The sequence below is a fragment of the Vigna umbellata genome, chromosome 4 (assembly GCF_029865625.1).
Source record: "Vigna umbellata cultivar VRB3 chromosome 4, Vumbellata_1.0, whole genome shotgun sequence".
In the NCBI taxonomy this organism is placed as follows: domain Eukaryota; kingdom Viridiplantae; phylum Streptophyta; class Magnoliopsida; order Fabales; family Fabaceae; genus Vigna; species Vigna umbellata.
The window spans coordinates 60,283,540-60,298,222 of record NC_142168.1 but is presented as its reverse complement, the minus strand read 5'-3'; the positions used below and the strand labels follow the sequence as shown (position 1 = coordinate 60,298,222).

Here is a 14,683-nt window from a genome sequence, read left to right as displayed (position 1 = left end):
AACATTTGTGCTTATTTAGATTGGCTTATTGAACACATCATTTGGTGTTATTATTGGAGACTCTTTTGTACCCTATTATTGATCATAGTGGACTTTTCTTTGGTTTGGACGACTCGTAGTTTTTACCCTTGCATTGAGGGATTTTCCACGCTAAAAATTGTTGGTGTCTCTTTGTGCTTTGGATTCTATTTTTGTTCTATTTGTTTGGTGCTCCTCACATATTGTCGCAAGAAAGGGGGATTGAAATTCCGCTGCGTTATTATTGTTTGATAAGTTATTATATTTTTGGCCCTTTCCCCCATCACCAAGATCGTCTAACAATCAATAAACAAATTCACCTCATCTTGGTTTTGTATAGACTTTAAACATTCCGCTGTATATTTCTAACACCAAAAACTTAGTTACATCTTCAGACGACCCATCATTTAACAACTCAGTTACATCTCCAGACGACCCATCATTTAACAACTCAGTTACATCTCCAGACGACCCATCATCTAACAACTTAGTTACACCCTAGACAACCCATCAACTAACAACTCAGTTTCAAGCTTAAATCACAATACTACTAAAGAAAATTCTCTAGACTCCAAGTTTTCATGTTAAAACTAATTTATCACTTAAAGTATTCAATACACCAACCCAACTCTTACATGTTCCTCTAAACTGAGTGTGAAAAGGATTGAATAAAATAACAACTCGTAACATATTCAAAATTTCAAAAGTTGTTAAATGTCAAATCAGTATAATGAAAATGAAAAAAAGATCATGGTTTGGAACAAGTGTCATTCATGTACAATGGACAATTTTGAAATTTCTCTACGAGTAGTAGTGAGTAAATGACAACAAAACCTCATAAACACGCAACTGTCATATTTTCAAAGGGGACATTTTTGGAATTTCACTAGGGGCTTGTTTTCTGAGATAAATACTAATTAAATCTTAATATACTTTAAATAGAATTAATTTGGTCACTTTGGTTAAATTAATGTTAAGACCATTTGAGAGGTGACACGTTTTAAAATCTGGATCATATTTTATCTTACTGTCTTTCTAATTTGACATGGAGCATCTTTTAAATTTTGACACCACATAACGCCTTGCAAATGATTTAACACGTGACAACTTTAGTAGATTCTTTAACATCTTTATTATCACCTCTAGACTTACATACATCTTATTTTCTCAACTAAACACTTTTAGTGTAGACATAGTTTAATTATATTTTTTGTTTGAAAAAATATAAATTTATATTTTGAAAAAAATATCAAAACAATATTTAAAATTATAGAAATATAGAAATTTTGTTTAGAAAAAGGTTTTATTTAGAAAAAAAATATAAAATATAAAATTAAAAAGATAAAAAAAATATAAAAGATTTTAACTGAAATTTATAAAAATTTTAAAATAGAACAATTATTAAAATTTATTAAATATATAGAAAAAATATAAAAATATAGCAAAATGTAGAATTTTTAATTGAATTTCATAAAATTTTGAAAATATAAAAATTATAGAAATTTATCTTAGAAATTTTATTTTAGAAGAAATATAAAAATATATTAATTTAAGATATTTGAAATAAATTTTATTATTTTTATTGTATTTAAAGATGTAAATGTAAAGAAATATTTTTTTAAACATAGAACAGTTAGAATATTTAAAAGGATAGCATGACTTTGTTTTTATGTCAAAATTCAGCTTCAATCTCTCAAGAGTTGAATTTCAATGTGATCATTCTGCACCAGAAAACTAATCAAAATTTAGTTCTCATACGGGATTTTCAAAATGTACCTTTGTTGTTCAAATTATTAAAAGAAAAAGGAAAAACAAAATTTTGAAAAAAAAAAGTTGCATATAGAGACTCTAACTTCTATTTTTATATTTTTTTTCTAAATAATTTTTTTAATAAATTTTAATACTTTTTCTATTTGATAAATTTTGTAAATTTCAATTAAAATTTGATATTTTGTGATATTTGTAAATTTCTATTTTTATATTTTTTTGTAATTAATTTTTTCTAAACAACATTTTTATATTTCTATAGTTTTAAATATTCGTTTTTAATGTTTTTTAGAATAAAAAGTTATTTTTTCAAATAAAGAATAAGAAAACTTGTCAACAGTAAAAAGAAAAAATAATTTCTTTTTTACTTTTGGATAACATTTTTTTTACTTTTCCAAATTTAAAATTAATTTCGTAATTTTAAAAAATATTTTATTTTTATTTTTCTGCCCAAAACATCATTAAAGATTCTAATTATATAATTAACAATTACAAGTCGTTGATATGTTAATCTACTTATTTTTTTTTTTGTTATCATAAAATTTTTAATCAAACTTATTTCGTTGATATGTTAACAAATATTATAATAAAAATTGTTTTAGTTAATCTAACTCAGAACTGGAAAGTTGGTAGTTGGATTGGACCAAACAATGTCCTTAGTTTGGTGATATAAAAAAATGTGGTTGAGAGGAGAAAATGGCACAATTGTCTTTGAAGGAGTATGGTCTTAAAAGTGGTATGACTTCTTTAAATTGTGGCATGAAATGATAGAAACAATTGCCCCTTGTACGTTGGAATCAACCACGACTTCTCATCACTGCTACTTTTTTTTACTCTGTACACTTAAACCGTACAAAAGAAACAGTGTTCTTTCTAACCACCCAACAAAATCTAAAAATTCAAACTCATCTTAATTGTCTTATTGTTTTTTTCTTAATATCTTATTTTATTTTCAGTTTCGTTCGAAAATGTCAAATTAATCCATTCTTCAAAAAAAGCGTCAATTACGTCCTCATTTACTAAAATTTGCATAAATGAAATTCCTTCCGTTAAATCCGTACAAACGGCGTTAATTTGACATTTTCGAACGAAACTAGGGACAAAACAGAGTATTAAGCCTTGTTTTTTCTTGACTCTCAGGTTTATATATAGAAAATCTCAATCTTCACCACGATATATTTTTCTTTACAAATGTTAGAGAATGCTTTTTTTTATTATTGATTAAATTTTGTTGAAAATAAAAAAATGTAATGGATTTTGTATTTTATTTAGTAATCTCCTTCGCCTGATTTTATAATTTTCAATAAATATTGTATTAGTTTCTTATTTATTTTATTTATTTATAGAAGTGTACGAGAGTTAAGTATTGATCTTATTAAACGTGTATTTACGAATAGGTAAGATCTTAACGGTGACTTTAAAAACATTTGTTGGTGGGAATGAAATTCTTTGTTATTTTTAAGATCTTTGTGAATATAATGAGTATGCATGATTATGAAATGAGTATTTCCCTCTTTAAGAAATTAATTGTATTTATAGAATCAACATAGACCATGAACCTATGTTTTTATTGGAATAATACATACCTCAAATATATAATAAGAGTGATAAACATATATAATAATAAACTATCAAAATTAATTATGACATGAATATTGTTAAAATAAAAAGTAAATTTAGACTAGTTGATAATAAAGAAGCTTAATAAACCTTATTATCTCATGTTTTTTAATATATCTAGACCAAATAACAACATGTACAAAATCTCAGCATAAAAGTCATAACAAAGGGCTTACAAATATACAGAGAGATTTATTATTAACAAAAGAATTTAAACTATATACGAGTCATGTCTTTATCAACTACGCCAGCCTTTATCCGCTTACCATATTAGCATTTGGATTGTTGAATCAAATCTAAAATTCTATTATCAACATAATCAAGCCATTGCTAGATCCATTAGTCGTGTATATCAAATTAGAAGAACCAATTTATAATCACATAAATTGCTATAATTAGGCAACAATTTTGAAGTATCATGTCCATCGTTTCATTTGAGTATGATTCTTACCATAAGACACATGGCATGATTACTAACCTTTTTATTTTGAGATTAAAACAAGAAAAAGAAATATTCATAAATTAGCACCAATTAAGGCATAAGTTAATTAAAAGGAGAATGTTAAGTATGCACATTTTACACTAGAAGTGGATTTTTTTTTTTCTGGTAACATTACTGCAAGGCTTGACAAACTGAAGTAAAATATGGTATTGCATCAACCAATATGTATCCTAACTCATGTTGCTCCTCTTCTGTAGTACATTATTTAGGTTACAACTTCCAATTTAAGTTCAGGGTCAATATCATCATTCACTGCTAATGAGACTGCACCCGAAAAATTAATTAAATAACTGTGATTCTAGCTAATTGTTACTCTGGTTTTGACCAACTGAATAATGCATTGCTCAGTAATCGGTGAATGGAAATAGGAGTGATGAAAATTGAAAATCATCAACCTTCTCTAGCTTAAAAGAAATATGAAGGAAGACAGTTAAAAGATAATTATAAATTTGCTCCCAAACTCTTAATTATTGAGATAAAGAATTATGTACCCTTGCAAAACAAATATTGAATACTTCCTTTCTCTCTCAGTAATGAGATGTGGAAATATTGGTTTGGTTGAGTCTAATCATTCTATTTTCCTACACATAGTTTGATGGACCTGCTTAGAAGATTGCAAGTATCTTACCATAAGAAAACACATTTATTAACTAAAGATGTATTTCTAATCTTTTGCGTCTCTTTTCATCTAAAAATAACACAATCTAGATTCATTCTACAGTTGATTGCTCTGTGCACCATGCATGTCCTCTACTTTGTTAGACTAATTACTAAATATTAAGAACCTTGTTGACTAAAATATAATGACTCAACAGAAGTATTTCTCTTTCCAGGCATTTCCCTATTTATAAGTCTACAAAATAGCTGCATTTTAAAACAAACCCCCTTCAGCACAAGAAACACAATTAAACAAAACCAGAACAACAATGAAGACTTTCCACCTCCTTGGTAAGCCATGTTGTTCTTGGTTCGTACTAGCCCTGTTTGCTCTCATTGCTTCCCTGGCTTCGGCTACGGAGTTACATTTCCATGAATTTGTTGTAAGTTCTGATTCAATTATATCATGAATTATTCTCTACATTTCTTTAATATGGTTAGAGGTCTTCAGTAATTATCATTCCATCATAATTTGAGTGAAATAGGTTCAAGCTAGGCAAGTGACGAGGCTGTGCAAAACCCAAAGCATAATCACTGTCAATGGGCAGTTTCCAGGGCCAACAGTGGAAGCTAGAAACGGGGATTTTGTGATAATCAAAGTAGTAAATGCAGCACAGTACAACATCTCCATCCACTGGTACATAGCATCATCTTTCTCTTTCACTTTCACATGGAACTAATGCTTGAATATCATACTCTTCGGTCAGAACTTTTCCCCACACTAATGTAACAATAAATAGTTGGTCCATAAGTCGATATACTATGTTATTGATACATACTTGGTCCATGTACCAATTTACTGTGCTACTGAAGCATAATTCTGATCTTCCTCACAAAGTGATAATGGGTTATGTGCATCAGGCATGGGTTAAGGATGCTGCGAAATCCATGGGCAGATGGGCCGAGTTATGTAACACAGTGTCCCATTCAACCGGGGGGAAGTTACACATACCGATTTAGAATCAGGGATCAGGAAGGGACATTATGGTGGCATGCTCATACTGGCTTCCTGAGAGCCACTGTTTATGGAGCTTTCATCATCCATCCCAGATTGGGTTCTGCCTATCCCTTCTCTGTGCCTAAGCAAGAATTTCCCCTCCTTCTTGGTACATCTCTAAAATCATCTTCTGCTCAATTCACTTGAATAATGAATCTCCTTCCACTGTGAACAAACTATACCTTAGAGAAAAACATTTAAAATGCGAATGAGCTTCTCATTTAGTGTCATGACAGTTTTACCGTGTTGCTGCCACAGGGCAATGGTTTGATTCGGATATTGTGCTTCTCCAAAGGCAGGCAGACTTTGCAGGATTACCTCCAAATTCATCTGTTGCATATACCACTAATGGGCAACCTGGTGATCTTTACAGATGCTCAAGCCAAGGTGTGAAAATTACTACTCAGTGTGTGCCAGCATTCCTTAACGGTTGAAAAGGATATTAAAATGATTGATAACTTATTTTCAAATGGCAGATTTTCTGAACCTTTAAAGTTTATTTTTATTATAATAAAGTCTTAAAAAGGAAAGCATAGCTGAATACGGTTAAGGTTAAATTCTTAACTAACTTAAAAGCAGTTATATTTTGAGAGAGGTTCCAGATTCATTGATGTAACGAACACACAATGCAGGAACTGTGCGTGTTCCAGTAGAAGCTGGGGAGACAATTATGTTGAGAATCATCAACACTGCACTCAATCAAGAACTTTTCTTCTCCATTGCCAACCACAGCATGACTGTGGTTGGTACAGATGCAGCATATACCAAGCCCTTTAGAACCACAGTCCTCATGATAGGACCTGGTCAGACATTCAATGTCCTAGTCACTGCTGATCAACCCCAAGGTCTCTACTACATGGCAGCACGCGCCTATGAATCTGCTGTGAATGCTCCGTTTGACAATACCACCACCACTGCAATCCTAGAATACAGATCTACTAGACGCAGTAGCCAAAACAGATCAAGGCCAGTCTTGCCAGCTTTGCCTGCCTTCAACGACACTGCCACTGCAACTGCTTTCACTGCTAGGATTAGGGGGCTTACTCAGATTAAAGTCTTTACGAAAGTTGATGTGAATCTATATTTCATAGTGGGGTTGGGATTAATCAATTGCACGAATCCTAATAGTCCCCGGTGTCAAGGACCGAACGGAACCCGCTTCACAGCCAGCATGAACAATGTATCATTTGAACTCCCAAGAACCACCTCCTTAATGCAAGCGTACTATGAAAGAATACCCGGTGTCTTCACCACAGACTTTCCCCCTGTTCCCCCTTTACAATTTGATTATACTGGGAATGTACCAAGGGGGCTATGGACACCTTCACGGGGAACTAAGCTCTACAAGGTGAAGTACGGCTCGAAGATGCAAATTGTTCTGCAAGACACAAGCATAGTGACCACAGAGGAACACCCTATGCATGTTCATGGATTCCACTTCTTTGTAGTCGGTTCAGGTTTTGGCAACTTCAACCCAGCTACTGATCCACTCAAGTTCAATCTTGAAGACCCACCTGTCAGGAACACCATTGGAACGCCTCCTGGAGGATGGGTGGCTATTCGTTTTGTGGCTGACAATCCAGGTAACGTATTGTAGTACTGTAAAACTTTGCTTCTGCAGTTTGTACCAGCATCACATATTAATCTATTCCATGGTTTTCTTTCACTAATGCAAATCAGGAATTTGGTTCATCCATTGCCACATAGACTCACATCTGAATTGGGGTTTGGGCATGGCACTTCTGGTAGAAAATGGAGTCGGCCTTTCACAGTCAGTACTACCTCCACCGCCAGATCTACCCCAATGTTAAGGTTAAGAAAGCATCAGTAGTTAATAAATTTATTGTTGTGTACTACAAGTTCAAGAATTTGCCAAACAGACAGTATGGCTTTCTGCAGTTCCCATACTAGAATTAAATTAAGCTTAATTGAGCTGTATGTTTGTGGTATGTTGATTAGACGGCACTGTAACTCTATTTAAAGAAAAATAATATTTAAATGATGTCTTATCATTAATATTACCAATTTAATATTTCAGTGACAAAAACTATACAATTCTGACCAGTGATAGAAAAAAAAAATATTTCAGTACCAGAACCCGATTTCATATCCTACAGTGGAAGAATTGTGCACTTGTTGCAATGTGAAGATGTACTATTCTGTAAAAAGGAGTCCGAACAACATAAAACATGGTACATTTAATTTTTACCAGGTCAACATGAACAAAAATGTGAAGTTCATCCTGACTGTTCCTGATACCTAACATGCAAAGAAATCATTGGACCTCTATGATGGTCTAAATCCACAGCATGCATCAACTGCCATGTTATAAGGTTCATGCACAATAATAAGAAACTAAAGAACATAACAGCAAACTCTAGCAAGTAAGCTTCCCTGGAGATAGTCTAATCAAAGACATGCAGACAAAGTCACAAACAAAGATACTCCATAAGAAAAATACAACAGAATAATCCCAGTGGCATATTAAAGATGATCGAACTGATAACTTAAGTTATTGCAACTACGCATATCAAGGTCACCAAATCAATATTCAATTTGTTAATCAACAAGATAAAACTTGAATCTTAAGATTCATAAGCAATGAAAAATTACTTCAAATATATTAAATAAATTGTTCAATGTAATAATCTAAAAGTAGAAATAAAAAAAGAACAACTTATATGTCATTAGCATTACAAATCAAAATTATTAACTATGAGTTGGTAAAGCCTTTATTTCAAAAGAATGCAAATGGAGCAATGAATATAACCCAATAGAGTGGATGCACTGAATGAAAAATGTTGAGGAGGAACAATCAACTAAGATAAGTCTGGATACGGTCATTTAATTTTTTTCTTGAGAATTGTTGAAAGAAGTAAATGGAAAGATGACAAATTGTTCAATCGTGTGACACGTATCAATTATAAATCGTACGATCCATGTTGATAGAAAAACCAAATCACGTCAAATTGTAGGATTTGAATTGTGAATCATAGAATTTAATAACTTCGAAGGACATCTTTAGCAAGGTTACATAGATCAATAGGATCAAATAGGGGTCAATATATACAATTTCACCTTGTGACTTAATAACTGAACCACTAGTCTTAAAAGGTAACAAAAGAGGAAAATTGAGCAAAGAGCTTGCTTGCACATAGTGCTGGTGAACACTGATATATAACAAGTTACAATAGTGCGTCCAATAATGTTCTTGTGCACATTTTTGTGGGCCATGAATTAGGCTACAAATTTTAAGCAACGAGTATCATTGTGCACATTTTGACATCTATAGGAACAAAAGCGCATACCACATCTCACACAAGTGTAATTAGCAGAAAAACCACAAACGGTACAGAAGGGGCGACGGGAGGTTGAGCTTGGAGGTCCAACTGCGGCTTTCCAATAGGAGGGCACGTGAGGTGACAATGATTCTAAGTTAGCCTACAATTGCAGAAGGTTGGTTAACAAAAACATAAACCAAGGCAAAAGTTAAACAGGAGTGTCACTAGTGTGTGTGAATTGTGGGCGATGTAATAACTGACCTCATGCAAGAGCTCAAGGAATGTTCTCGGGGCCCTCCTAGCTTCAAGTGCTTTTGCCTGTCTGGTCTTTCTTTTTGTGCCTTTAGACTGCTTTTTCTGTATATAAACTGTAAAGAAAAGGAACTAAGAATTTCAAATTTTGACAAGAATCAAATAATTTTTAAAATCTATACATAATTTTTATAATAGTTTTTAAAACATACAAATTTCACCAAAGGATCTTTAAAAAATTACACTCCCTGAATTTCGATAAAATCGAAGTCAGTGCCCCATTTTACCCTAAAAAAGCACTTTGACTCAGGAAATATCACGTTGGAATTTACATTCATTCAAACAGTCGTTAGATGAAGATTGCATGACTCAGATCTTGAATGAATGTTTTCAAAGTAGAAAAGAAACACTAACATTGATCCTCCTCGTCGAGAGAAGCTTCATCATCATCGTTATTGGCATCTGCGATTTCAAAACCCGCATTGTCATTCTCCAAAGCATCCAAGCGCGCAAGTGCCACCTGAATTAAATTGTAAGAGAAACGCACTTCTATTAGATTCCTCATTCAATTTTATGTTAATACATTTTTTTTTGAGAAATTGGAAAACAGAAGAAGAATTGAGAGAAGATAGCTGCCTGAGTGCGGTTGTCGGCGCTGGCAAGTGCGGCGGCCATTTTGGACGCAACTTTTCGCGTTCGGCTTGACATGCGGCGGATCGAGCTGGAACCGTCGTCCTCCATTCCTAACTCCGTGGAATCACCGACTGAAACGCGTCACCTAAACACGACCTTAATCTTAAAAGATAATATGTGAGAGCTTGACGAGTGCAATTTGACGTCACCACACCCCTGTTTTCGAGGATTTCACTACCTTTTTATTTGATTTACTGGCCGGTGACCCCTGCATCCTCACGGATTTTTTAAATAATGATTTTCAAATTGTATATAAAAATAAGGCTTAATACCTCTTTTGCTCCTTTGAAAAGGAGGAATGTTCAAGTGGGTCCTATGTTTTTTAAAAAGTTAAATGTAGTCTCAACTTATGTAAAAAGTGTGCAATTAAATTTTTTTTGTCAGAGCGTTAATTTTTTAACGGTCCAGCTGACAGCTTGAACTGAACTGTGCAACGTGTCAAATAATGTGGCAGTGGTCAAAAAATCTGAAGGGTTAGGGTTTCGGTTCCTGCCACTTGGTCTCTGAGGTGAGGGAAGTGTTTAGGGCGAGATAGGAATGGCTTCTTTCCAGGGATATTCTTTTAATTTTGAAGACCCTTTGAAAGTGGCGGCAGCAAAGTAAACATGGTTAAGTCATTCCTCCTCCGATTTGGGAACTAACCAAAAAGATCAATTTCTAGGGGTTTAAGCTTCCTTCTCCTCCTCCTTCTCTTGTTTTCATTTGAGTTTAGGGGTTTCCTATTTTTTTCGCACGCAGGTTTGGGTGTGAACGGTGATGACAGGTGAAGATGGTGGTGACGCGTGCTGAGGAAGACCGACGCGGCAGCGGAGTTAATCTTCCGATTTGGCATATTTGGGTTTTGAAATTGGAAATTTTGGGGATTCTGATTCTTGTGTTTTAGGGTGGGAAATTAAGATTCTCTGATGTAATTGGAATTTCAAAATAATTGAAATTGGGGTTTCTAATCTTGTTCTGTTTTTGAGTTTAGCGATGATGGAGTTTTCATTTTTGATTTGGGGTGGTTCTGTTTTCACGTTTTGAGTTTTTTGGGTTTCACGTTGGAGGGTGTTTTTGTTTCGATTAGGGTTGTGGTGGCTGTTGGTGGTTGCGCGGTGAAGCCGCCAGGGTTGCGGTGGTTGACAGTGGAGTCAGACAACCACGTTATCTGTATCTTTACCCTCAAACAGCCACGTATTCACCCTTAACAGACACGTTGCACAGTTCAGTTCATGCTGGTAGTTGGACTATTAAATAATTAACTCCGTAACCAAAAAGGATTTAATTGAACATTTTTTTCACAAGTTAGGACCACATTTAACTTTTTAAAAAAAGTATGACACACTTAAACATTTCCCCCTTTTCGAGGGACCAAAAGAGGTATTAAGCCTAAAAATAATAAAGTAACGGTATTATTAGGTCTAAACCCTCGTTTCTTTCTCGTATTTGTGTGTCAATCTTAAGTGAGTTATCGTTTTCTTCAGTCTCAATCGGGTTTATAAACTTATTAAAATGAGCTAATTAAGCCCTCTCCATTAATTTATCAATAACACCGTCTAACTCTGATGACGTGATGCACATATTATTAGCTCAGTTATAAGGATTAAAGTACGTGGATATTTATATTTAAAAAAACATTTTTTGACGTGGTGGGAAATTAGGGATTTTTTTCCTGAACTTGCATTAGGGATATGTTTTTTCAGAGTCTTCATCATTCTTCATCGTCTTCATCTCTCCTTTTGAGTTTTTTCCTTTCTCAAGGTTCTGGTTTGCACGGCGGAGATGGATGAGCTGAAGGAAAGAGGTGTGTGGTTTCAAACTGGGCCATACGAGATCCGACTCTAGATCCGTGTCGACGCCGCTGATATACTCCGGCTAGATTGCTACTTCACCGGTGATGAATGTTCTCCCCACCAGGAACATCTACCCCTCCGGGAAGATCTTCGCATTCATCTGCCCCACCAGCGATGAATGCTCTCTGATCATGTTATTTCTCTTCACCATTTACCATCCTTACCCAATAGAATTTTCTCTAATGGAAAGAGTCGGGGTTCGTGCATCTTTAAGCAGCAAGGCTGCAAGGGTCTTAATCAGGATGCCATGATTGTGTGGGAAGTAAGTATGTCCATCCTATTTCATGTTGAGTTGAGATTAATTTTAGAGAAGGGGTTATTTTTTGTTTCGAAATGTCAAAAGAAGCAATTATTTCTTGAAAAAAAAAGGATTAAGCTAAGCATGCATTTATTGAGTAGGATAATGCGTGAGTTATTGCTTAAAGAAAGACTGTTAATTTTAGACATTGAATCCTATTTTGGATCTGTATCTGTGCAGGATTTCATGTTTGTAGATATGATCTTTTGTGGTGTTTTTGATAGGCATGGTCTGCACGGTCATCTTGTTGCCCACAAAGTTAGGGATGCTCTACCTCTTAAACTGCTATCATTTTTGCATTCTTCTGAATCAAAGCGAAATGGGTCTGGTAAAACTTGCTTCAAAGGGAATGTAAAATTTGATAGTGTAGAATTTGATAAGAATTCCTCCACAGAGGATAAAATGAACTCTATGGGGATTGCTTCTGTAGTGGGAGCACTACTGTGACTATAGTGAAGTGGGTAGTAGAAGAGCACCATTTTACTATTATGATTGTTTCCCATTCTTTTTCAATTTTCTTGCTTTCTTATCTTACCAGGGTTCCAATCTGTTCTTGACAATGGCACAAGGGCAAGCTTCCTTTCCTCTCCATCTTTCTCTGATTTTTGATTGGGTTCTCTTGGGATTTCCTGTTAGTGTATTGCGGTCTTGAAATTGGGATTTCTGGGATGGTTCGTTGGATTTTCTATGCAGGTTTTTTATCACATTTTTGGAAGTTGGAGTTGAATTGGGATTTTGATTTTGTGTTGCCATTTGTGAGCTTGAAACTGTTATAGGTTTAATTGAATTTGTGAATGGTGGTTGTTGGTGGTGGTTGTTGGTGGTGGTTGTTGTTGGTGGTGCCAGTGGAGCAGCGACGGGGGAGGACGCAGAGGGGTAGGGAAGAGAAGAGCTGGTGGAGCGTGTCGTGCGGGAGACATAGATCGGAGGCTCTTTGAATGTTAGGTGGAATTGAGATTGTAAAACACATCACTCACTAAATTTAATCACAATGACACGTCCTCTTAAAAATAATTACAGCTCAGCATCTATTAACACCGTTTGACAACATTTAACGGAAAGGACAAAATTGGCTCAATTTTTCAAAATGTTGGACTAATTTAGACACTTGACAATATGAGGAACAAAAGAGGGTTTAAACCGTATTATTATGTAACGAGATATGATAAAAATTAGGTTGTATTATTGTGATTATTATTATTAAAATAATTGTATTATATATTTGTTTGGTTGAGTTTCTCTTTAGTCAAGTTTTTCATACTAAGTTTTTTAGGTTGAGTTTTTTTATTAAGTTGTCGAGAGTCTACAAGTTGATATCTATTTGATCACTTTCCTTTAAGGAAAGTTCTTTATGTTAACTTCTTTTAAGTTAAGCTTTTATAGATCGACCTCCTTCAAGTTGAGATTTAGAGACAAGGTCTCTAAGCCGAATTTTTTGAGGAGGACCGATTATATGAATGGATATTTAAAAGCATGAAATTGAAGTGTCACGTTCCAATCTTTTAAAAGCAATGAGTTGTTAAACTAGTATAGATGATAATGATCAAAAAAGTCATTATTTGGAACACGTGTTAATAAATTACAATGAATATTTTGGAACAGGCTAACCTCCTTCAAGCCAAGCTTTCCAGGTCGACTTCCTTCAAGTCGAGCTCCTCAAGACCGAGCTCTTCAAGTCGAGCTCTTAGAGGCCACCCTCCCTCAAACCACTCCCTTCAGGCTGAGCTCTCCCTTCAGTTCGAGCTCTCCCTCTAGGCAAAGCTCCTTCTCAAAGCCGAACTTTCCCTCCACATGGAGCTCTCTCTCGAGCCCAAGCTCTCCTTCCATGCGGAGCTCTCCCTCGAAGTTGAGCTATCCTTCCAGACTGAGCTTTCCCTCTAGGTCGAGCTCTCCCTCCACACGAGATCTTCATTGAGGTCGAGCTCTCGATCCAGGCGGAGCTCTCTCTTGAGCTTGAGCTCTCTTCTAAGTCGAGCTCTCCCTCGAGGCCGAGTTCTTCATCTATGTAGAGCTACTTCTTAAGGCTAAACTCTCCCTCCGACCCAGCTCTCCTTCTGCACCTAGCTTTTCCTCCCCGCCAAGCTTTCCCTCCAGGTCGAGCTCTCCTTCCAAGCAAAGCTCTTTCTCAAAGCCGAGCTCTCCTTCCACGTCGAGTTATCCCTCCAGAGTTTTTTCTCAAAAGCAAAGTTCCTTCTCAAAATTGAGCTCTTACTCCAGCTCGAGCTCTCCCTCTTGGCAGAGCTCTCTTTAAAGGTCGAATTCTCTCCAAGTTGAGCTCTCTCTTGCAGCCTAACTCTTTCTCCATGCCTAGCTCTCCTCTAAGCCGAGTTCTTCCTCCACGCCAAACTCTCCTTTTAATGAACAACATTAAAAATTCATTGCCAATAATTTGAAATTCAGAGACTAAGAAAAGCACTTTGATGGACAGGACATCCTATGCTTTTGAACGCACCAAGCATCCAACGTATCCAAACATAATTGCTTCAAACAAAGCAACTTCAGTCATTACTTTTTATTTTTTTAAGAAAATGGGTGCTCAATACTTGAAATGTTAAAAATTAAAATTAATAATAATAATAATTTGGATTTTATATTTAATTATATTTACTTTGAAATTTTATTTTTTTTTACTCAATTGTTTTAATATATTTTAAATAAAACTAATTTGGTTTTTCATTAATATTTGGAAGGTGTGACATTTTAAATTTTGTTATCTTCTCTAGTTTGACTTGTGGCATTTTTCAATTTTGACTTTGGTTTAATACC

General features: G+C 34.8%; 3 protein-coding genes across 3 annotated transcripts; 2 read left to right on the top strand and 1 right to left on the bottom strand.

Annotated features, from left to right (window-relative positions):
* Positions 1 to 4,804: 4,804 nt before the first annotated feature.
* Positions 4,805 to 7,516, top strand: LOC148200763 (laccase-3-like). Its single transcript, XM_088113349.1, has 6 exons — positions 4,805 to 4,947; positions 5,050 to 5,201; positions 5,426 to 5,670; positions 5,820 to 5,948; positions 6,194 to 7,144; positions 7,242 to 7,516. Exons 1-6 carry the CDS (start codon positions 4,834 to 4,836, stop codon positions 7,370 to 7,372), a joined length of 1,722 nt encoding a protein of 573 aa, XP_087969475.1. The 5' UTR covers positions 4,805 to 4,833; the 3' UTR covers positions 7,373 to 7,516.
* A 1,028-nt stretch (positions 7,517 to 8,544) lies between these two features.
* On the bottom strand, positions 8,545 to 9,973 carry LOC124820200 (SWR1 complex subunit 6-like). Its single transcript, XM_047291852.2, has 4 exons — positions 9,731 to 9,973; positions 9,509 to 9,614; positions 9,104 to 9,210; positions 8,545 to 9,002 (listed from the first exon to the last, which is right to left on the bottom strand). The coding sequence occupies exons 1-4, from the start codon at positions 9,833 to 9,835 to the stop codon at positions 8,799 to 8,801; spliced, it is 522 nt and encodes a 173-aa protein (XP_047147808.2). The 5' UTR covers positions 9,836 to 9,973; the 3' UTR covers positions 8,545 to 8,798.
* Positions 9,974 to 11,737: 1,764 nt separating this feature from the next.
* Positions 11,738 to 12,364, top strand: LOC148200762 (putative protein phosphatase 2C 1). Its single transcript, XM_088113269.1, has 2 exons — positions 11,738 to 11,881; positions 12,098 to 12,364. The coding sequence occupies exons 1-2, from the start codon at positions 11,738 to 11,740 to the stop codon at positions 12,362 to 12,364; spliced, it is 411 nt and encodes a 136-aa protein (XP_087969395.1).
* The last annotated feature ends 2,319 nt before the right edge of the window (positions 12,365 to 14,683 follow it).

What these genes read in the sequence shown, in the direction of transcription:
- LOC148200763 (XM_088113349.1), top strand. Translation starts at nt 4,834, where the DNA reads ATGAAGACTTTCCACCTCCTTGGTAAGCCATGTTGTTCTTGGTTCGTA. An exon ending in TACATTTCCATGAATTTGTT is followed by an intron (nt 4,948 to 5,049) that starts GTAAGTTCTGAT and finishes TGAGTGAAATAG; the next exon opens with GTTCAAGCTAGGCAAGTGAC. An exon ending in TACAACATCTCCATCCACTG is followed by an intron (nt 5,202 to 5,425) that starts GTACATAGCATC and finishes TATGTGCATCAG; the next exon opens with GCATGGGTTAAGGATGCTGC.
- LOC124820200 (XM_047291852.2), bottom strand. Translation starts at nt 9,835, where the DNA reads ATGGAGGACGACGGTTCCAGCTCGATCCGCCGCATGTCAAGCCGAACG. An exon ending in TCTCGACGAGGAGGATCAAT is followed by an intron (nt 9,211 to 9,508) that starts GTTAGTGTTTCT and finishes TTTTCTTTACAG; the next exon opens with TTTATATACAGAAAAAGCAG. An exon ending in TCCTTGAGCTCTTGCATGAG is followed by an intron (nt 9,003 to 9,103) that starts GTCAGTTATTAC and finishes CTGCAATTGTAG; the next exon opens with GCTAACTTAGAATCATTGTC.
- LOC148200762 (XM_088113269.1), top strand. Translation starts at nt 11,738, where the DNA reads ATGCTCTCTGATCATGTTATTTCTCTTCACCATTTACCATCCTTACCC. An exon ending in ATGCCATGATTGTGTGGGAA is followed by an intron (nt 11,882 to 12,097) that starts GTAAGTATGTCC and finishes GTATCTGTGCAG; the next exon opens with GATTTCATGTTTGTAGATAT.